Consider the following 18256-nt stretch of genomic DNA (forward strand, 5'->3'; position numbering starts at 1 on the left):
GACAGGGCATAAATCTGATCCAGATGGGCTGATGGTTGATTTATGAAGGGAATGAGGAGGATCCATATCCTGCCTTGTCCTAGTTAGCCGCCCGTCTTCTCTCGCCTCTGAGATTCCCAGCATCCAAGACTCACCAGGATCCCTCACGTGATCATCCCCATTAATCCACTTCTATCAATTCCTCATCTCCCTTTTTTTTTTTTTGCTCGTTTCTCCCGCACTTCCCTTGATCCTCACTTTCCGGTGCGTTTCCCTTCCAACTGAGACGTCGTCGAGATGAAAATTGCCTCTGACGGCGTGTTTCCTCCTGTTGTTGGCTGTTTCGCTCACCTGAGCTGCGGTTTGGATGTCGGAAGATGTGGAGAGAAAAATCTCCCTTCTTCTCTCTACATCTTCGTTCATTTCTGCTCCTCTACATCTTCGTTCATTTCTGCTTTTTACAAGGCAGTATTAAGTCTGGCTCGTGGCGTCGGCCTTCGGAGAGCGGCATTTACACTTGACACCTCATTTGCTTATTTTTCTTTTTTGTCCTCGACAGATCTTTGAAGGCAACAGCAACTACGACACTCCTGAACTGAGGACCGTGGAGCCGCTGGTGACCCGATTCATCAGGATTTACCCCGAGAGGGCGACTCCCGTCGGGATGGGCCTGCGATTGGAGCTCCTGGGCTGCGAGATGGAAGGTAAGCTGGTCACTCAAGTCGGACACATTTTCAAAGCTCTTGGTCTTGGAACGCTCTGGTCCCGGTCGCGGCTACAATGTTAGCATTTAGCTCCAACAACCCGCGACGTCCTTTAGCTCTGGTGTGGCTAATTATCGCCACTCCGGGTAAATTACAATATGGATACGCACAAAGCCTTTACTCTATATTCCATAACATGTCCGTATCCCTGCTCATCTCCTGACATTTTAGAGATTTGGACCAATGCTGTAGTACCGCCGTTACCTGTGGAGGCAGTGTTGAGGTGACGATAAGAAATGGTGGAAGTCCTGGAACATCACTGCCGGGTGGCTTATTTCTTCGATGTTGATTTAGAGCGGCGCCCTCTGGTGGATGTACCGCGAAATGCTAATTCTGTTCTGCCGCTTCTGTATTTATTGATTCATTTATTCCCGACCGGGATGAATTGTAAGCAAATTTCACCCAAATCGTATCCGATATGATCCAGTTGTGTTATTTCTGCCAAGAGCCTCATAGTCATCCCGACTGTTTACAATTCTAACATGCCTCAGGCTGCTAATGTGCAGCTAAAAAAAACAACAACTATCAAGTAGCAATTCCGTCAATATTTGGGTAATTTATACCTGTTGGGTAGTAAATATAAATCTGTGACCAGCCATGCTGCTGGAACCACAATTATATTTTTCACTCGGTGCTTATTGACGGTCCAAATGATCGTTTTCTCCTCCTGATGACAACGTTCATGGACGCTGGTTAATTCGTCCTAAGACCGTGAGTACGCGTGTTCGCTCACCGCCGGGCCGCCCGTCGTCCCGGCTTAATGACACGGCTGCGAGCGGCGTCGGACGTCACGTCGATTTAGCGACGTGGCGAGACGGACGGACGGACGGACGTCTTGTTTTCCCGTCACATTAAAGCCGAACCCCCCACACAACTGGTCCTCTGGGATGATTGCAGCCCCGGACATCGTCGCACTCTCTCCAACCCTCTTTCTTCTTCTGAAGAACACTGCTACACCATCTCGAAAATTACCCCTATTTTCTTTTTTTTTTTCCTTTTCCCTCCCTCCACTCTTTACCGGCCTCTTCCCGAAGCCCGACGTCGGAGCGGCTCAGCGATATGAGAGCGCGGAGCCTCGGTAGCCCTAAGTGGATTTACATATTGGATTTCAGGGGAGGCCCATTCTCTTGTAAGCCTCATGGACTCCCACCGGGAGCTTTAGTCAGATGATAATGCTTGTTTTCAGTGTTAATGCCAAACACACACAAACTCGCACGGGCGTGTGCACACACGGAGCCAACCGCAATCACCTTGCCAAACATGTGGTTACGGGGAACCGCGCACAAGCGCAGGTGCTTCATTTTGCCTGTGTGTGTGTGTGTCGGTGTCAGTGTGTGTGTGTGTGTGTGTGTGTGTGTGTGTGTGCAAGCCATAGCAGCAGAGCTAAATCCTCATTTCTGTGAGAGGCTCCCCTGACGCAGCGCTGACCCCATCCCTGACCTTCCCCACCCTGAATCTGACAGGAGCTGATCTGCCTCATATTTCATCCGGCAGAGGGAGAGAGTGTCGGCTCACACACACACACACACCCACACACACACACAGACACACACACAAACACACACACACACACACACTTGATATTGCCGACATTTTTCAGGCGGCTAAACCGCGATCCATCCATGCCTCTCTTTCCCCTCGTCCTTTTTCCCTGCATGGTGGTGGTGGGAGGGGGGGGGGGGGGGGGGGGTTGGGGGTTCCATTACTCAGCCGGCGTCAACACTCGCCGTGCGCACCGCAGGACAGCCACACGGCGGCGGAGCGTGGAGGGGGAACTCGGGGGGGGGGGGCACTGCCCACATCCGAGCCTCACAGGGGCCCATAATGAGAAGGCGCAGCGGCAGCTGGCAGCCCTGCCTCCATCCAGCCCCGCGTCCCGCTTCTGCATCTTTGAGTTGCAGCCGCTCCGGCTCATGTTTAGACGTCCACACCTCCGCAGAACGGCGGCGGGGGGGGGGGGGGGCCACATCGCAGTCCGTCATGTCACTTATAGGCGTCAAGCGGATAGTGTTTGTTTATTATGAGGGTTTTGTTGCTTGCGGCTCAGGTAGTCTTTCAATCCAGATGTTTTTGGTGTGAAAACCATCTCTGTGTGTGTGTGTGTGGGTGTGTGTCCTTGGACAAGTTGGTCCCATCGGAAGCAGACGCCATCTTTTACCATCTGCGTTTCTGGTGCACATGTCATTGGTTCCAGCTCGGTTTGGGGGCGGCGCTAGGCCAACTGTCTACCTCCATGAAAACCTTCTTCGGAAATGTCCCAAGGCTTTTATTGTGGTGGAATTACATCACAAAGGCAACAATTGTATTTTAGACCTTGCGTTCCATACACACATCCTGCACAAAGTCGCAGTCCCTCAGTCTCTTTACATTTTAGTTCCTCGGCCCACTCTTTTGGCTCTTGTGTCATTTGACACCAGCTTCGTCAACGTATCTCGCTGCTCGTGCGTCTGGAAGTGACTAACTGAGGTCAGCTCAGGTCGACCTCACCCAGACTGCACGGTGTGGAGATTCAACCCGAGATCATGGTTAATTTAATCATGTACGACGGCTAAACCAGCGCAAACTGACGCGACTAAGATAACGTGGATAAGCGGCTTCCAGGGCGTACGGCCAGTCCGGTGGACTCTGAGGTTCCTCCTACTGGGGCGGAAGAAAAAATGTTTAACTTGACAGTGTTTAGGTTTAGTCCGACCACGTTAGTTTTCAAGGTTCCAGCGTCGGATGATATCTACCTCTTTTTCTTCTTCTGTTTTTTTAGTGCACTTCCTGTAAAGCCAAATCACTGGCTTCCCCTAAATCTCACTCTTTGATCGGACAGCGACTGAACCGGGCACCAATCATTTTGAAATCCAATCTTGTCCCAAAATAAATAAATAAATAAATAAATAAAATAAGCATTCGAGCTCTGGAAGTCCTGACGTCTGCCGTCTGTCTCCCTCCAGCCCCCACCCTGCCGCCCACCACCCCGGCCCCCAGCACCACGCCGTCGGACGAGTGCGACGACGACCAGGCGAGCTGCCACAGCGGCACAGGTGATGACTACGACGTGACAGGTGCTAACATCGCCTTCGTGAGACTGCCGCCATAACAAAACGACGACAACTCCGTCCTCGCTCCCTCGTTCCTTCTGCTGCGTCTCTCCGTCCATCTCCACCTCCACCCATCCGCTCTCATGCATGCATGTAACTACAATCGGTTGCATGTGAAGATCCCACCTCTCCTTTTCTTTTTTTTTTTCTTTTTTTTAATCGGTCCAGACACGCCTGCCTCTGAGTCAGCCAACGTCTGTCCTCTCTCATTATTTCTTCATTCACCTGCTCCTCTTCTCTCACTCTCATTCCACCACTAACCCGGTAAACTCTCTACCGTGCCTGCGCCGCCGCCCCGGACCCCCCCCCCCCCCCATTAACCAGCAGTCTCCGATGATGAGCATGGCGCCGTCTCAGTCACGTGTTTTTTCAACGCCAGAGGTTCTCGCGTCAGTAGCGAAGCGTTTATTAAGTGGATTTAACTGGCATGGCGGCGCCAGTGTCGTTATGCTCACAAAAGATTTACAAATCTTAATACTTTTGTGTGAAAAATAGGTTTTACGTGTACATTTGTTTAGGAAAAACTGGACGGGACTAAAAATAAGTTGTTGTTTTTGTATTGTCAAGTTCAGACGAGTTGAGATTTAAGGATCAGATTGTCAAATTGGTTAAAATCACAAAGAAAGATAGCAAATCAGAGCCATGCCGTCAGGGGGAGTTTGAAAAAAACCCAACAAAAAACAAACACCCATAATGCAACAGTTACAGGAGATGTTTTTTGAGCATTTCACTTTATTTTGCAAGAGAAAGTTCAATTAAAATTGGCTTCACGTTCAGATTGTGGTCATTTTCTGTAGCAATTGTTTGCTTTTGTGAAAATCTAGATATTTTCATCAGTTTATACTTTGTACCACAACAAATACACACTTGTCTGGGCCACTCGTGATGAAATAAAAACTAGTTGACCCCCCCTTGGATAAACACATTAAACTAATGGACCTCTGCTAGTTTGGAGGTCCAGTGATTGAAGCTCCTCCACTGGAGGTTTTTTTCCTTCCCATTGTTTTTGTCATGCCTGCTCTGGCCACTAGGGGGACATAGAGCCTCTCACGTGTTTACATTCAACACCTCTGTGGTTTGTAGAAATGTACAATGCAGCATCGTTCCCTAAAGACTTCTCCATGTTGTTCCAGGCGGCACTTTGACGCCAGAAACCACAACTCCTGAAGTGGACACCATCCCAGGTGAGGGTTGTTTTTTTTATTTTTTAAATGTTATTATTTCTTATCAACAATCAAAGCACAGAGCACGCTCCACTTCAGCGGGATGCGATGATGATTCTGCTGCCGCCTCCTCGGCGTCACCACTAATCACTGGGCCGACACTGACGCACACTGAACACGAAACCGGAAAACATAATGCAAACGACTGGAGGAAATTAGGTGGGAGGATTGAGGGGCGGTGGGGGGGTGGAAGGGGGGGGTTTCACGGACAAACACACATTGCAGTGTGTCCCAGAGCAGGTTGATGAGGCAGCAGCCAGCTGAGAAGCTGTGCCCCCGTCTGACCTTGGCTAATGGGCCATTGGCTCCGCCCCCCCCACCCCCCCACCCCCGTCTCTCCATCAGCTGGCTCTGCAGTCTGCTGCAGGACACCGACCATCCTAGAGAGACGAAATGCATCCGTGTGCACGCGTATATCCACTTTCTTTTTTTTTGTTAGATTGCATGTACAAGTGTCGTCTCGTCTTGACTCGTCATTTCGAGCCTCTCGTGTCTGTTTGATGCACGAAAGAATCGTTTTCTTTTTTCAATAAAATGGCGACGTGAATGTGCGCGGCGCTCGACGGCGACCTCGGCCCACTTCTATGTGGGAAAAAGTGTCCCGGACGCTGAAATTGTGGGAATTCCGTCCTTTTTGTGTTTATCGGGTCAATACGAGTGTTTGCCTGCAGACGCCAGTCAAAACCTTCCCGTTATTAAAGGGAATATTGTCCCGCACATTCCTCCCAACGTCCACCTTTGAAGGCGTCTCATGCTGCAGTCTGAAACCGTGGCTTAAACATCCCAAACACCCCCCCCCCCCCTCCACACCCCCCCACCTTGTGTTCCTTGGAAGTCTTCCTTCATCCAATTTGAAAAACACTAAAGCTCGAGCCCCACACGGATTTTTTTGTCTTGGCGTCTCTACGGAGGCTTCTCCGGCGCGGCGTGTGTCCACGGGAGACATGCTTTGTTGGACCGGGGGGGGGGGGGCGGCCCCCCGGTGCCCGTTGCCACAGCTCGTCCTCGAAATCTCCAGTTCCCGGCTCTCATTAAAAACAGAAAAAAGAAAAGTCCCTGGGTCTCGGCAGGGGTTGCCATGAATGTTTCTCTCCCCGACTGGACACTGTTGTCTCGGCCCCGTCTCCGTGTCCCCGCCGTTGTGTTGCACCCGTCCCTGGCTGTCTCCCCCCCCCCCCCCCCCTCCAGCCGCTCCTCGCACACCCCGCCGCATTCATTAAACACATCATTAAATGCAGCCGGTGCAGGAGGACCGCATGAGGTCCGCGCCGCCGCTCCGCTCCCTTTCTCGTGTCGGAGCCATGATTCGCCTCCTGTCCCGACCTGCTAGCGCTCCCCCTCCCCACCTGTGGGACGCCCAGATCACTTTCCCCACGATTCTCTGCTGCCCTCTAGTGTTTGAGGTTGATGAAGAGGGTGCAGGTGGAGGAAACTCCAGAGCAGGGGTGTCAAACTCCACATCCACCCTAATCTGACCTCTGGACGGCCGAACAAGTCGAACAGAACATATTAAACTGCGGATATGGACAAATGCAAAGTCTTTCCTTCTTTTGATCCTTTTGTAGCTACAAGAATTTGCCAGTCTATTCTGAAATATACATATTAAAGGAAATCCGAAATTATTATATTTGCAAAAAAACATTAAAAAAAAAAATCCTCAGTCACCTGTATCTGGATATCGTGTTTTTATTCAGGATTAAAACAATTTGTCATCATCTGGAAATTGTTTTGAGTTTACGTGTCTAAAGTATCACTTCACGAGTTCATGAGTTGGACTCATTGTTTTATTGTGAAAGGTGTTGCGTCATGTGACCTCCACAGATGCATTAATGTCGGGGGTCAAATTCTGACCGAGGGCAGTTTTGAATGTCATTTTTGCCAATCTAGTGTTTTTAGATCAGCCTCTGTCAGTTTTCATATTTATACTTTTTTTTAAAAATCACATGGCGGCCGGATTAGATCCTCTGACGGACCGGTTCTGGCCCCCGGGCCGTATGTTTGACACCCCTGCTCCAGAGTGTGTGTGTACCCTGCAGTCATGGGTTTCTGTGATGAAGACGACGCTGACGTTCGATCTCGACCCTTCCGTCCTTGCAGGCTTCCTGTGGTTCGCCTGTGACTTCGGCTGGGCCAACGATCCGTCCTTCTGCAGCTGGACGTCGGAGGACACCGGCTCCAGGTGGCAGATTCAGTCCAGCGGCACGCCGACGCTCAACACCGGACCCAACATGGACCACACAGGTCAGGAACTCTACGGGGGAGTTTTGGTTGGGGAATGAAAGAGCAAGACGCTCGAAACGGATGGAACTGGACAGACGACCAACTTGGATTGTTATGGCTGTCAAAATAAAAGTACAAAGTCCAAGGAGAATATGGAGTGGGAGTCTTGACACCACCGAAACTTTGTTCTGATTGTCTCTACTGTAGAAGAATTATTGACAGACGGAGCTTGAGCGTTTTCAGAAAGTTGTATTTCCCCCCGTTTACACATAGATATAAAACACTAGCTACAGCTTATCAGTGCCTGTTGACGCCACGTGCCTACAGCGCCGCCATCTTGGCATCCTCAAAGCATCATCAAAGCATCCTCAAAGCATCCTCAGCTTTAAAATGAGGTATTACTTGTGTTGCTACGTGGACTAGCAAGCGAGCTACGGATGTTTTTGTGGCTTTTCTAGCCTGGGGTCTTTATGTTTAGCCCATGCGGGTGACCTCCCCAAGATGGCGGCGCTGTAGCAACGTCACAGTGTTTTATATCTATGCGTTTACATAACAATGAAGTCTGAGAATTTTTTTCGAAGTGGACACCTGTGTGAGGTTTTAACAGGTACTAATAATATTTTCACAGCATGAGAAGAAATTGTCAGGTTTCTAGACTTTTTCTGGTAGTACCCTTTAAAAAAAAAAAAATCCCGCCCGACTTCCTGACCTTCTTGACACGAGATTCCGTCCTCGCTCCAGGCGGCTCGGGAAACTTCATCTACACCTTGGCGACGGGCCCCCAGGAGACGGAGGTGGCCCGGCTCGTCAGCCCCGTGGTCGGCGCCCCGGACTCGGACCTGTGCGTGTCCTTCTGGTACCACATGTTCGGCTCGCACATCGGCACGCTGCACATCAAGCAGCGCAAGCAGACGGCGGACGGGCCGGCCGACATCCTGCTGTGGACGGTGAGCGGCCATCAGGGCAACCGCTGGAGGGAAGGTCGCGTCCTGGTGCCGCGCAACAACAAGCCCTACCAGGTAGGAGGAGGACGGACGACGACAACTTGCGAAGCAGCTCTTCAGTTAAAAAGGGTGGCCCAGAAAGTCATTCTCTACTTTCTTTTCAAGGTGGTGATCGAAGGTGTCGTGGAGAGAAAGAGCTGGGGCGACATCGCGGTGGATGACATTAAGGTTCTCAATGGACTCAGCATGTCGGACTGTAAAGGTGAGGCTTTTAGCGCTCGCCGTCACAATGTGTGCGTTCACCCATTGATCCGGAACAACAACAACAAAAAAAACATTATACAGGCTTGGCTGTAGCTCTGTTTCACTTCCATTGACTTTAATTGGAGTTTTGTTGTTTTTTTTTGTCCGTAGATCCTGATGTTCCCACTGAGCCGATGCTACCGGAAGACAGCTTCAATGACATCAGTAAGTCTGACCTTCGTGGATTGTTTAAAGTGGGGTGGGGTTAAACACACTTTAGAAAAAGTTCCATCTTGAGTGGCACCATAATTACCTTTGAACTTACATTTCAAAGCTTTTCTTTGTTGTGCCGCAGAGTTTACGTGATGAAGATGTCGATATTGTTGCAAAAACCAAACGTTTACTATTGAAAATGACGACAGTCTCAAGATAAAGCTCATTTTAACGAAGGCTTCTGGTGAAAAATAGAAATAATATAGAAATAGGAGGCAGAAAAATTTTTATTTCCCCAATGGGGTTAGTATATTAATCGTTTGCAAACATTTAAAAAAAACACAATTTTCTACCAAAAATGGCTACAATCTCAACGTAAAGCCAATTTGAATGAAACCTTGAATACAAAATAGAGTGAAATGTCCCCCCCCAAAAAAAAAATTTTCTCATATGGCTGTTGCATTATGGGTGTTTTGACAAACTCACCCTGACAGTGTGGCTTTGAGGCTCGTTTCATAACAAGAGCATCGATATCAGCGAAATTTGTCAAAGAAAATCAAAGTTTACTTTAATTTTTGGAGATAGGAGCCTCTAATCGGACCAGTGATGTCATGTTGGACCCCCCCCTCATTGTTTTAGAGTGATTGTACCTCACTTCCTCTGTGCCCCCCCCCCCCCCCTTCTCCCCCCTCTAGTCGAGGAAATCACCGAATACCCAGACTTCGTGGAGACCAACCAGATCAGCGGCGCGGGCAACATGCTGAAGACCCTCGACCCCATCCTCATCACCATCATCGCCATGTCGGCCCTCGGCGTCTTCCTGGGCGCCATCTGTGGCGTGGTGCTGTACTGCGCCTGCTCGCACGGCGGCATGTCGGACAGGAACTTATCCGCCCTGGAGAACTACAACTTTGAGCTGGTGGACGGCGTCAAGCTAAAGAAAGACAAACTCAACGTACAGAGCTCATACTCGGAGGCGTGAGGACGCGCCGGCGTCGTCCCCGGCGAAGACTGTCTGCGCCTCCAGCTCGCCGTTAAAAACACATAACAAAAGATAAACAAACAAACAGACAAACAAAAAAAAAAAACCTCGAATCCACTGGACGAGGGACAGGTTCAGGAACCAATGGGAGGTTTGGACTGATCCACGCTTTTTCTCAGGAGCTGCAGTAAAAAGAACCTACCAGTAGGGGGGGACACTGTGTACAAATAAACTACAGAAGAAGAAGAAGAAGAAGAAGAAAAAGAAGAAGAAAAAAAAAATATGTACAGAGGATTTAGATGAAATTTTAATTTTCTATTTTGATTTTCATTCATTTTTACAATCGGATGCTGGTGTTGAGACCAATTTATTAATAATGTTTAAAGTATTTATCGTTTCCTGGGAGATCATTTTTTTCCCCTCCAAATGATTATAAATATCAGTTCATGAAGGCTGTTGTTTCTTTTCTCTTTTTTTTTTTTTGAAAGAGACGTCCTAAATGAACCATATCCGGCAAAAACTGTAGATTTGCCCTGCGGCACGGCGTACAGAGTGTTCCCATGAAACATGTACCCCCCCACCACCACCACCACCCCCCCACCTCCTCCCCCATCGGCCCATTCATGGCAATGTATGGTTCTGACAGTGCCTTTAGTACTTTTTATTTGTTTCCGTTTGGCCTCCTCTCTGTTGTTTTTTTTGTTTTTGTTTTTTTTTAACTGTACATGGCTTATAAGTTATGGTGGCGAGGGGCGGGGGGGGAAGGAGGGGAGGGGGAGGGGGGGGTTGTCGTATAAAATCTGTCCAAAACAGGAGATCAACTTCATCGCAGCGCTTTGTTTTCTGTTTCTGTCTAAAAAAAAGGAAAAAACCACACACTGTAAATAAGTTTTAATATATTTTATTGCCCCTTTTTAAAGAAAGTAAAAAGGAAAAAAAAAAAACGCTGCAGTATCCCTTTTTTGTCATGGGTTTGTGTGTGTGTGTGTGCGTGTGTGTGTGTATGCGTGTGTGTGTGTAAATACAATCTCCTGACTGTTTGGTGGAAGTTGCGGTTTTCTCAGGCAAGCTGAAGGTTTGTGCATTCAAGCCGTCCGTCATCAAAAGCTTCGCAGAAAAAAAACAAAAAAAACAACGAAAGCTAACGCACGCGCACAAAAAATTTTTGGTTTTTTTGTGTGTTTGCTACTCTCTGTTCTGGGTTTATACACTGATATCACAGCTTCAACTACACAAATTTCTACCAGCATAACCAAAAAAAAAAACAACAAAACACACGAATCATCACTGGGTTTTTTTGGTTTTTTTGCGCTAACGCTAACACCCGGATTAGCTCCTCGCCTCCCCAACGTCACTGTGGATTGTTCACTCAAGAAGTGCTATAACCGGACAACGCAGCTTGAATGCACGTGGTGTCCGCTTTCTGTCGCGGTCGTCTCCGGGACGACGCGTCCAAAAACTGAAGAATGGTGCTATTTGTAACGTTAGCGAGACACGAATCGTCGCGCGTTCTCGCGCTGTAGCGTAGCTTGGAGGCCTCTGACGGCCCCCCCGCAAGGAAAAGTTCTTTCTGTTTGTTTGGGGTTGTTTTTTTTTGGTTTTTTTAGGTGTTTTTTTTTTTTTGTTATTTGTTGTTGTTTCTACGTGTTTCACGTTGTAGCAGCCATATTGTTGTGATGTCACAGCTGATGTCATGAGGAATGGGACACCGTGGCTTTACCAAAGGGCGGCGGCTCCGCCAACAGCGGTCACAAAAAGAACTGATTCTATCCACAGAAAAAAAAAAAAAGGACGAGGAAAAAAGAAAAAAATCAAGACATGGAGATGAAATATTTTTTTTCTATCTCGTTTTTTTTTTTTTTTTTTTTTTTTTAAACAATAAGCTCAAACGTGACAATGCAAACTTTTCTCGATTGTCGCCGATGGCTGGATGATTGGGACGATCCCACAGCCCCAATGTGGGGCAGGTTTTTCTTAGCGGACAATGATGGGGGGGGCGCCCCCTGGTGGGACTTTGAACAATCACAAAAAAAAAGAAGGAAAACAATAGAAGCGTGAGATTTTTTTCGTTGTTGTTGTTGTTTGTTTTTTACCCATCCTGTGTGCTTTGTGTGTTGTGCTCTGGTGAACGCATCCCTCTCGGCTTGTTCTTTTCAGACCCCGCCCCCTCCACCCCCCCCCAAAAAAAATTGGGGGGGAGAACTGTAGCTGCAGCAGCTAGAGGAAAACGAATACTGTAGCCTGGACTCAAAAGAAAACAAATGTTGCACTGACAAATATATTTAAGAGGTTTATGTGTTTCTAGCGTTCATTTGCATAAAAAAAAGTCCAAAACACACAAAAAACACGTGTTCTTTCATCTTTTTTTATAAATATATGAATATATATAGTTTCAGATTATGTGATATAATTCTGAAATGTACAAATACGAAGATGTTTTCATTATTGAAAAAAGGTGTACTAGATTTTTCAAAGGTAACCCCCCCGCCCTGCCCCCCCCCCCCCCCCGAGACATTTACATGGCATATAGCGCTTCGTTTTGTACCGTCATTCAGATTTTGTGCAGATTTTCTTTTCTTTTTTTACAAGTACAAGAAAATAAGACTTTTATTTTCAATACCGCTTCTGTAATTTGCTGTTGTAGGAAAAGAAAAATGAATAAACAGCAACGGCCTTTAAAAAAAAAAGAAAATTGTGTTGTGATTCAGGGTTGAAATTTTTTTTATTTCTGTGTTCCAGCCTGTGGCTGCCTTCTACGCGACGACGTGTTGAATGAAAACGCAGCGTTTGGGGGTTTTTCTTTCAAGAAAAGTTTCGCAGCAACATTTTGAAAATTTTAATGGAAGTGGCAGAAACACTGTCGGGCCACTAGTGGGTGCTGATGTTTCTTTTTGTAATGAAACCAAGCATGCACAAGTATATTACATTTTTCTTAATGTGGCCACAATTTTGTATTTTGTGTTCATGGATTCACACTTTGTGGCCCCAAATTAGAATTTTTGAGTATTTTCTGGTCTTTAAATAGTATTTTGTGGCTTCAAATGAGTATTTTTCGGCCTAAAAATGATATTTTTTGGTCTCAAATTTGTGGCCCCAAATTAGTATTTAGTGGACTTTAGATAATATTTTGTGGCCACAATTAAAAAATGTTGGGTTTTTTTTGCCTTAAGGTAGTATTTTGTGGCTTGACATTAGTATTTTATATCCACAATTGAACATTTTGTGGTCACGGGTTTGCATTTTGTGGCTTCAGACTAGAAGTTTTGGTCTCAAATTACTATTTTGTGGCCTTTAAATTGTATTTTGTGGCCAGAAACTAGCATCTTGTGGCCTTTAAATAGTATTCTGTAGCCACAAATTAATACTTTATAGCCTCAAAGTAGAATTTTGGGGCCTAGAATTTGTATTTTGTGACCTGAAATTAGTATTTTGTGGATTTTAGGCCACAATTTAATATTTAATTTGCCTCAAAGTAGTATTTTGTGGTCTGACATTTATATTTTATAACCACAATTGAATATTTTGTAGTCACAGGTTTACATTTTGTGGCCTCAGACTAGAATTTTTGGTCTCAAATGAGTATTTTGGGGCCTTTAAAATGTATTTTGGGGTCACAGTTTAGGATTTGTGGCTTCAAATTGGTATTTTCTGGGCACCGATTCATATTTTGTGGCCACAAATTAGTATTTTGTCGGCACGATTCAACGCTTTATTTCAGACCCTTAAATTTGGCTTATTGTAAATTTGACAGTTATTTTCTTTTTGTCATTTCCAGTTTTGCTCGTCCACACAGCGACGGAGGCGAGCAGCAAATACCTGTTATAAATACCCTAACAGTTTTAACTCGAACTCACAAGTTCTCCCAACATCAGCGTTGACATCTTTAATAAACGGCGGAGAATCTTCGACCTCGTCGCCGTAAAACAAAGCAAATTAGACGCATCACAACGTTTGGCTGGTTTTATCCTTCACGCACAATTAACCGCGGGCGACATCACTACCACCACCATCATCATCATCATCATCATCATCATCATCATCATCATCATCCTCTCTCCAGCAGCTTTTAGCATGAATTAATGAGTCAGACGAGCAGAATCATCCATCATTTATCCGCGGAGCTCAGTTACCAGAGAACTGGAGCATAAAGGCGTCTGCAGGCCGGATGGACGGGGTCTTCGTTCACTTTTCAAAACTTCGGCGTGGTTAAAAACTACGACACTCTTTTCTGCAGAGTCACGAAGGAATATTTCAACACATTGTGCAGGATTTGTAGTTTTAGATTTCATGTTACAGGATGGCAAAACGTGAAACTTCTGTTAAAACACTCATCTAAACATGTTTTTTTTTTAAATGATTTTCCTTAGAAAAGCTCTTTTTTTATCCATATTTTGAACAAGAGACAAAAGACACACCAAGGCCAGAATTCAGATGCATTTTTAAGCTGTAGATCATAAAATGTGTGTTTTTAGTCAGTCATACAATTTTTGTACATATTTTATTATAACTAAAAGGCAAATAATGGTGTTATCTTGAAAAAGTGAGCAACTTTGAGCTGTCAGTGGAGTGTAAGTGAAGTTGCGGCCATGAAAAAGTACTTTTAAAAAAACAAAACAAATCCTGCATCCTCAACTGATTCAACACATGTAGTATCGCAATATTTCCACCAGGTGGCTCTGCGGAGTAAAACCAAACCTCTCCTGAACCTGAAGTCTGACCACACTCACGAAACCAGTCTAAGAAATCCCTCAATTCACTATTCAGCTGCATCCGTCAGGCTTTAGATAAGATGAAGAGTTTCTTATTATTCTGAGTCTGAGCAGTTTGCAGATTTGCATCTCTCTTTTTTTTAATATCACATGCAGATTAAATAATCCTGCTGAGACCAGTGAGTTCTCCATGTGAAGGTTCTAGTGGGTTTCCTGCTTTGGATCATGTTCGGCCAACATCAAATGGTCATTTGCTCCAGAAGTTATTTTAAAGTAGAAATATGGATTCTTACAATTGCTTTCTGTGCAGTCACCAAATTCCACCACCAGGTGGCAGCAATGCTCAAGTAAATATACAAACAGCCACTCCAGTAGCAACTGCATCATCGACTGGGGGAAAAAAAGTGTACATACATTTACAAAAGAATCACTGTGTTTTTTAAATATTCTGCTCAAATTACAAGTTACTTTGAAAACGGTTTATTTCCTTGTCAACCGATTCAGTTTACAATGAAAATCCTGACTTCATTTAACAGATATTGAGTAAATCATTACATTTCTCTGCGAAAAAAATGAACCAAAAAGTTATAAATGTGATTTATTTACGATTTTAAATGTATAAAAGTGAGCGACATGGTCCAAATTGTACAGATGGAAAAGGAAATTCCATTTAAAAACAATTCAAAAATCGAAAATGTACAGTTCCCGGCAGATTTCCACATATTAAATATATAAAACCATTAATCAAAACTGCAATACTGAGTCAGTAGTATCTAAAATAGTTCTAAACTACTGATATAGGCGGAAATAATAAAAACAGTGTGGTGAGTAATACTGAGTAAATCTTTCATTTCCCCACTTTGACTCTAAAACTTGTAGATTTTGTTTTCTATTTGTGAAGATTGTAAATCGTAAATTGCGAATAGTTTTCTATATATTAGTCCCAGAAGGAGGTGTTTTCAGTGGGAAAGGAATGTGGCGGCGGCGTTTGGGTCACATCCTGTCTGCATGTTCTGCATCTCCTCTGACAGGAAGTGTCACATATCTAAAACATCGTGTCCACTTCCTCTCACCCGGTGAAAAACACGCAGCTTCAGCAGAGATTTGTGACGACAAGGACACGATGTCAATGTCCCTGTGTCTTCAGCTCTTACTCTCCTCAATCTGAGTGCTCTTTTTGCCTGCCAGGCAAAATCGAGGGCAGGAAAACCCAAACTTTCAAAAAACAAAAATACCCCCTGGAGAGCAAAAGCAAAATGAATCCAGTTAAGATAATTATGAAATCAGGTCCTCATCAACGCCCCTCCACTTGCATAACTAAGTTATTTTGCCTTTTTTTTTTCCCTCCAGGGGGCGGCAGAAGCTCGGTGGTTGGTTAGAGTAGACTGTCTCTCAACGTGAAGGTTGCCAGTTTGATTCCCCATCTTATGTCGGAATGTCCCAGAGTAAGAACCTTCTTCTTAGATTTTAGATATATAGAAGTGAGATCAATTTACAATTTATAGTTGTGACAAGTAGGTCTCCAAAAATTTGGAACAAACCAGCTATGCACAAACTATCCCGCCTTTGCACAACCGTTGCAATGCCATTACACACCACCAGGTGGTGCATTGAGTCCCTGTGCATGCCTTTAGTAGGGGAGTCGACAGAAATCTATTGATAGAGAAGAAAAGTGGGAGCGAGACTTAAAAAAAAAACACACAAAAAAGCCACAAAATGAGCAAAGGTGGTATAAATGGCACAGATTATACCTCTAAAGTCTTGAGAATAGAAGTGAAATCGTTAGATTGGATTGGGTTTTCAGCTTGTGGGGACCAGAAATAAATAAAGATGAATCTAAAACTAGTTCCATGTGAGACATGTAGGGCAGGGTTGGGCTTGTTGCAGTTGCAGCGGCTTCTCGACCCCAAACTCCGCCGGAGTTCAGGGAGATAAAGAGCCGCATTCCCCTGTAAACACTCCCCCGAGACTAAACAGGATTCGAGGATTCGAGGATCTTCGGGCCCCCCCCCCCCCCGATCGTCTTGTTTTTCCTCGCATTTTTTTCCACCACGTCCCCAAAGTGCCGGGGCAGAAGTAACTTTCCACTAAGTTTAAAGCAAATAAATGGCTGAGTGGTTTGATTATTTATACTGAGAGTCATCCAGGAGCTGGAGAGTCGCTGTCTCTGTGTGCTTTATGGGACCTCTGACACTCAGGGAACCCATAACTCTTCCCGCCATCTTTAATTTTCTTTTTATGCATCGGTTACATTGCGTGTGTCAGAAAATGTAAAGATCATCTTGAGATTTATGTTTTACAGCAGAGCTGTTTGTCTTCGATTCTTATAGTTTGTCTGCAGTTTGTTTGTTTTGTGAGTCGAGATTCTGTAAAAGACAATCATTACCCTCTTGGAAAAAAAACCTCAACAGCTGTAATGGATGGTAGTTTTGTGTGTGTGTGTGTGTGTGTGTGTGTGTGTGTGTGTGTGTGTGTGTGTGTGTGTGTGTGTGTGTGTGTGTGTGTGTGTGTGTGTACTTATGCATAAGTACGGTATGTATGTTATCAGATGCTATTCAGGTCGATGAAGATGATGATGATGATGATGATGATGTGGTCTTTATTTGACTCAGACTGATATTCCAGTAAACGTGTCTGTATAAATAGTCACTGATCTTAGTGTGCGTGTGTGTGTGTGTGTGTGTGTGTGGGGGGGGGGGGGGGGGGCTCCTGAAATTACGTCACCCGGAGCCAAATTAAAGGAAAACGTTGTCATCTGCTTTCAAAATAAAACCAATGAATCCAACGGTGTTAGTTTAAGCTTTGATGGTGATCAGGTGACGCCTGCTTTTATTTTTTATTTATTTTTATTTATTTATTTATTTATTTATTTATTTATTTATTTATTTGTCGTAAAGGTCTTTTTGAAGATGTATTATTCTATCTCTCTTAATATTGTCATTAAGCGATAAAAAAAATTATGGATATAAGAAAAGACAAGAGCAAAGAAAGAAAGAAAGAAAGAAAGAACGAAAGAAAGAAAATTTGCAGTTTGAGTTACTTTGGTTTTAATTTTAATAAAACTCATTAAGTGTAAAAGTTGATTTAAAAAGTTAGCATTTTGTCTGCTCATGTGTTTCAGATAATAAAAAAAAAACAAACATGAAAAAAAAAAAGTCGCACTCTCGATAAGGAAACATTTTTATTCTGAAGAGTTGGACCGGAACCGCCGCGCGTCGCCGTGCCCCTCCGCGGCGCGCCCCCGCGGCTCGTGCACGAGCCTCGGTCCTCCGCGGGTGTGCGCTCGCAGTCAGTCCGAGGAGAAGAGTCCGCCCGGCCGCAGCAGGAAGCACCGCGGCCCCCCTGACCTCCAGCCCCGGTTCTGTTCGCTCTCCGCCACCGGCCGCGGGTCGTTTTGTCCGAGGAGGGCGCTTCGAGGCGGGGATGAGCAGCGGGACGAAGCCCCGGTGACTCTCTTGGAGGTGGAAAGCGGCTCCCGGTGTGCCAACGGGGCAGAGAGCGAGTGTCCGTCCGCGGGTCGTCACAGGGAGCCGGGCGAGGAGGACCGCTTCACAACGCCAAGGTAAACGACACAAGATAATAAACAACGACAACAACAACAGCGGGTTTTATTGTCACTGTTTTGTTAATTCACTGTCATGTCGTGTATCTTAAAGTTTATTTAAATTGTCTTGGGGAAACCGTGATTTCTGTGTCACGTTCGTGTGATTGATTGTTCTTGTCCACCGCGGATCTCATCTCATCTCATCTCATCTCATCTCATCTCATCATCGAGTGGCTGCAACAGGCTGCTGGTCTGGTCCAACCACTCCACTCAGATGTGGAATGAGATGGGATCAGGTCTACAGAGAGAGTCTGGATCACTGGTATCCTATAAAGTCTGGATCAGT

The 18256-nt window shown here is 45.5% G+C and overlaps 2 protein-coding genes across 2 annotated transcripts in view; both read left to right on the forward strand.

The window, feature by feature from the left end:
- The window catches only part of nrp1a (neuropilin 1a), a gene marked incomplete at its 5' end in the record, with an annotated part of 61228 nt that extends 50845 nt beyond the window's left edge, over window positions 1-10383 (forward strand). The window contains 8 exons of the mRNA XM_080514850.1: window positions 539-683; window positions 3686-3796; window positions 4966-5016; window positions 7153-7296; window positions 8017-8294; window positions 8385-8481; window positions 8634-8687; window positions 9371-10383. Of these exons, the coding sequence (XP_080370976.1) occupies window positions 539-683; window positions 3686-3796; window positions 4966-5016; window positions 7153-7296; window positions 8017-8294; window positions 8385-8481; window positions 8634-8687; window positions 9371-9657 (1167 nt within the window). The 3' untranslated portion in view covers window positions 9658-10383. The remainder of the gene's footprint in view (window positions 1-538; window positions 684-3685; window positions 3797-4965; window positions 5017-7152; window positions 7297-8016; window positions 8295-8384; window positions 8482-8633; window positions 8688-9370) is intronic.
- A 7268-nt stretch (window positions 10384-17651) lies between these two features.
- Window positions 17652-18256, forward strand: part of itgb1a (integrin, beta 1a) — a 33814-nt gene continuing 33209 nt past the window's right edge. The window contains exon 1 of the mRNA XM_080514657.1: window positions 17652-17928. The gene's annotated coding sequence lies outside the window, so the exon portion shown is untranslated. The remainder of the gene's footprint in view (window positions 17929-18256) is intronic.

This window comes from Blennius ocellaris (assembly GCF_963422515.1).
Source record: "Blennius ocellaris genome assembly, chromosome: 19".
Taxonomy (NCBI): domain Eukaryota; kingdom Metazoa; phylum Chordata; class Actinopteri; order Blenniiformes; family Blenniidae; genus Blennius; species Blennius ocellaris.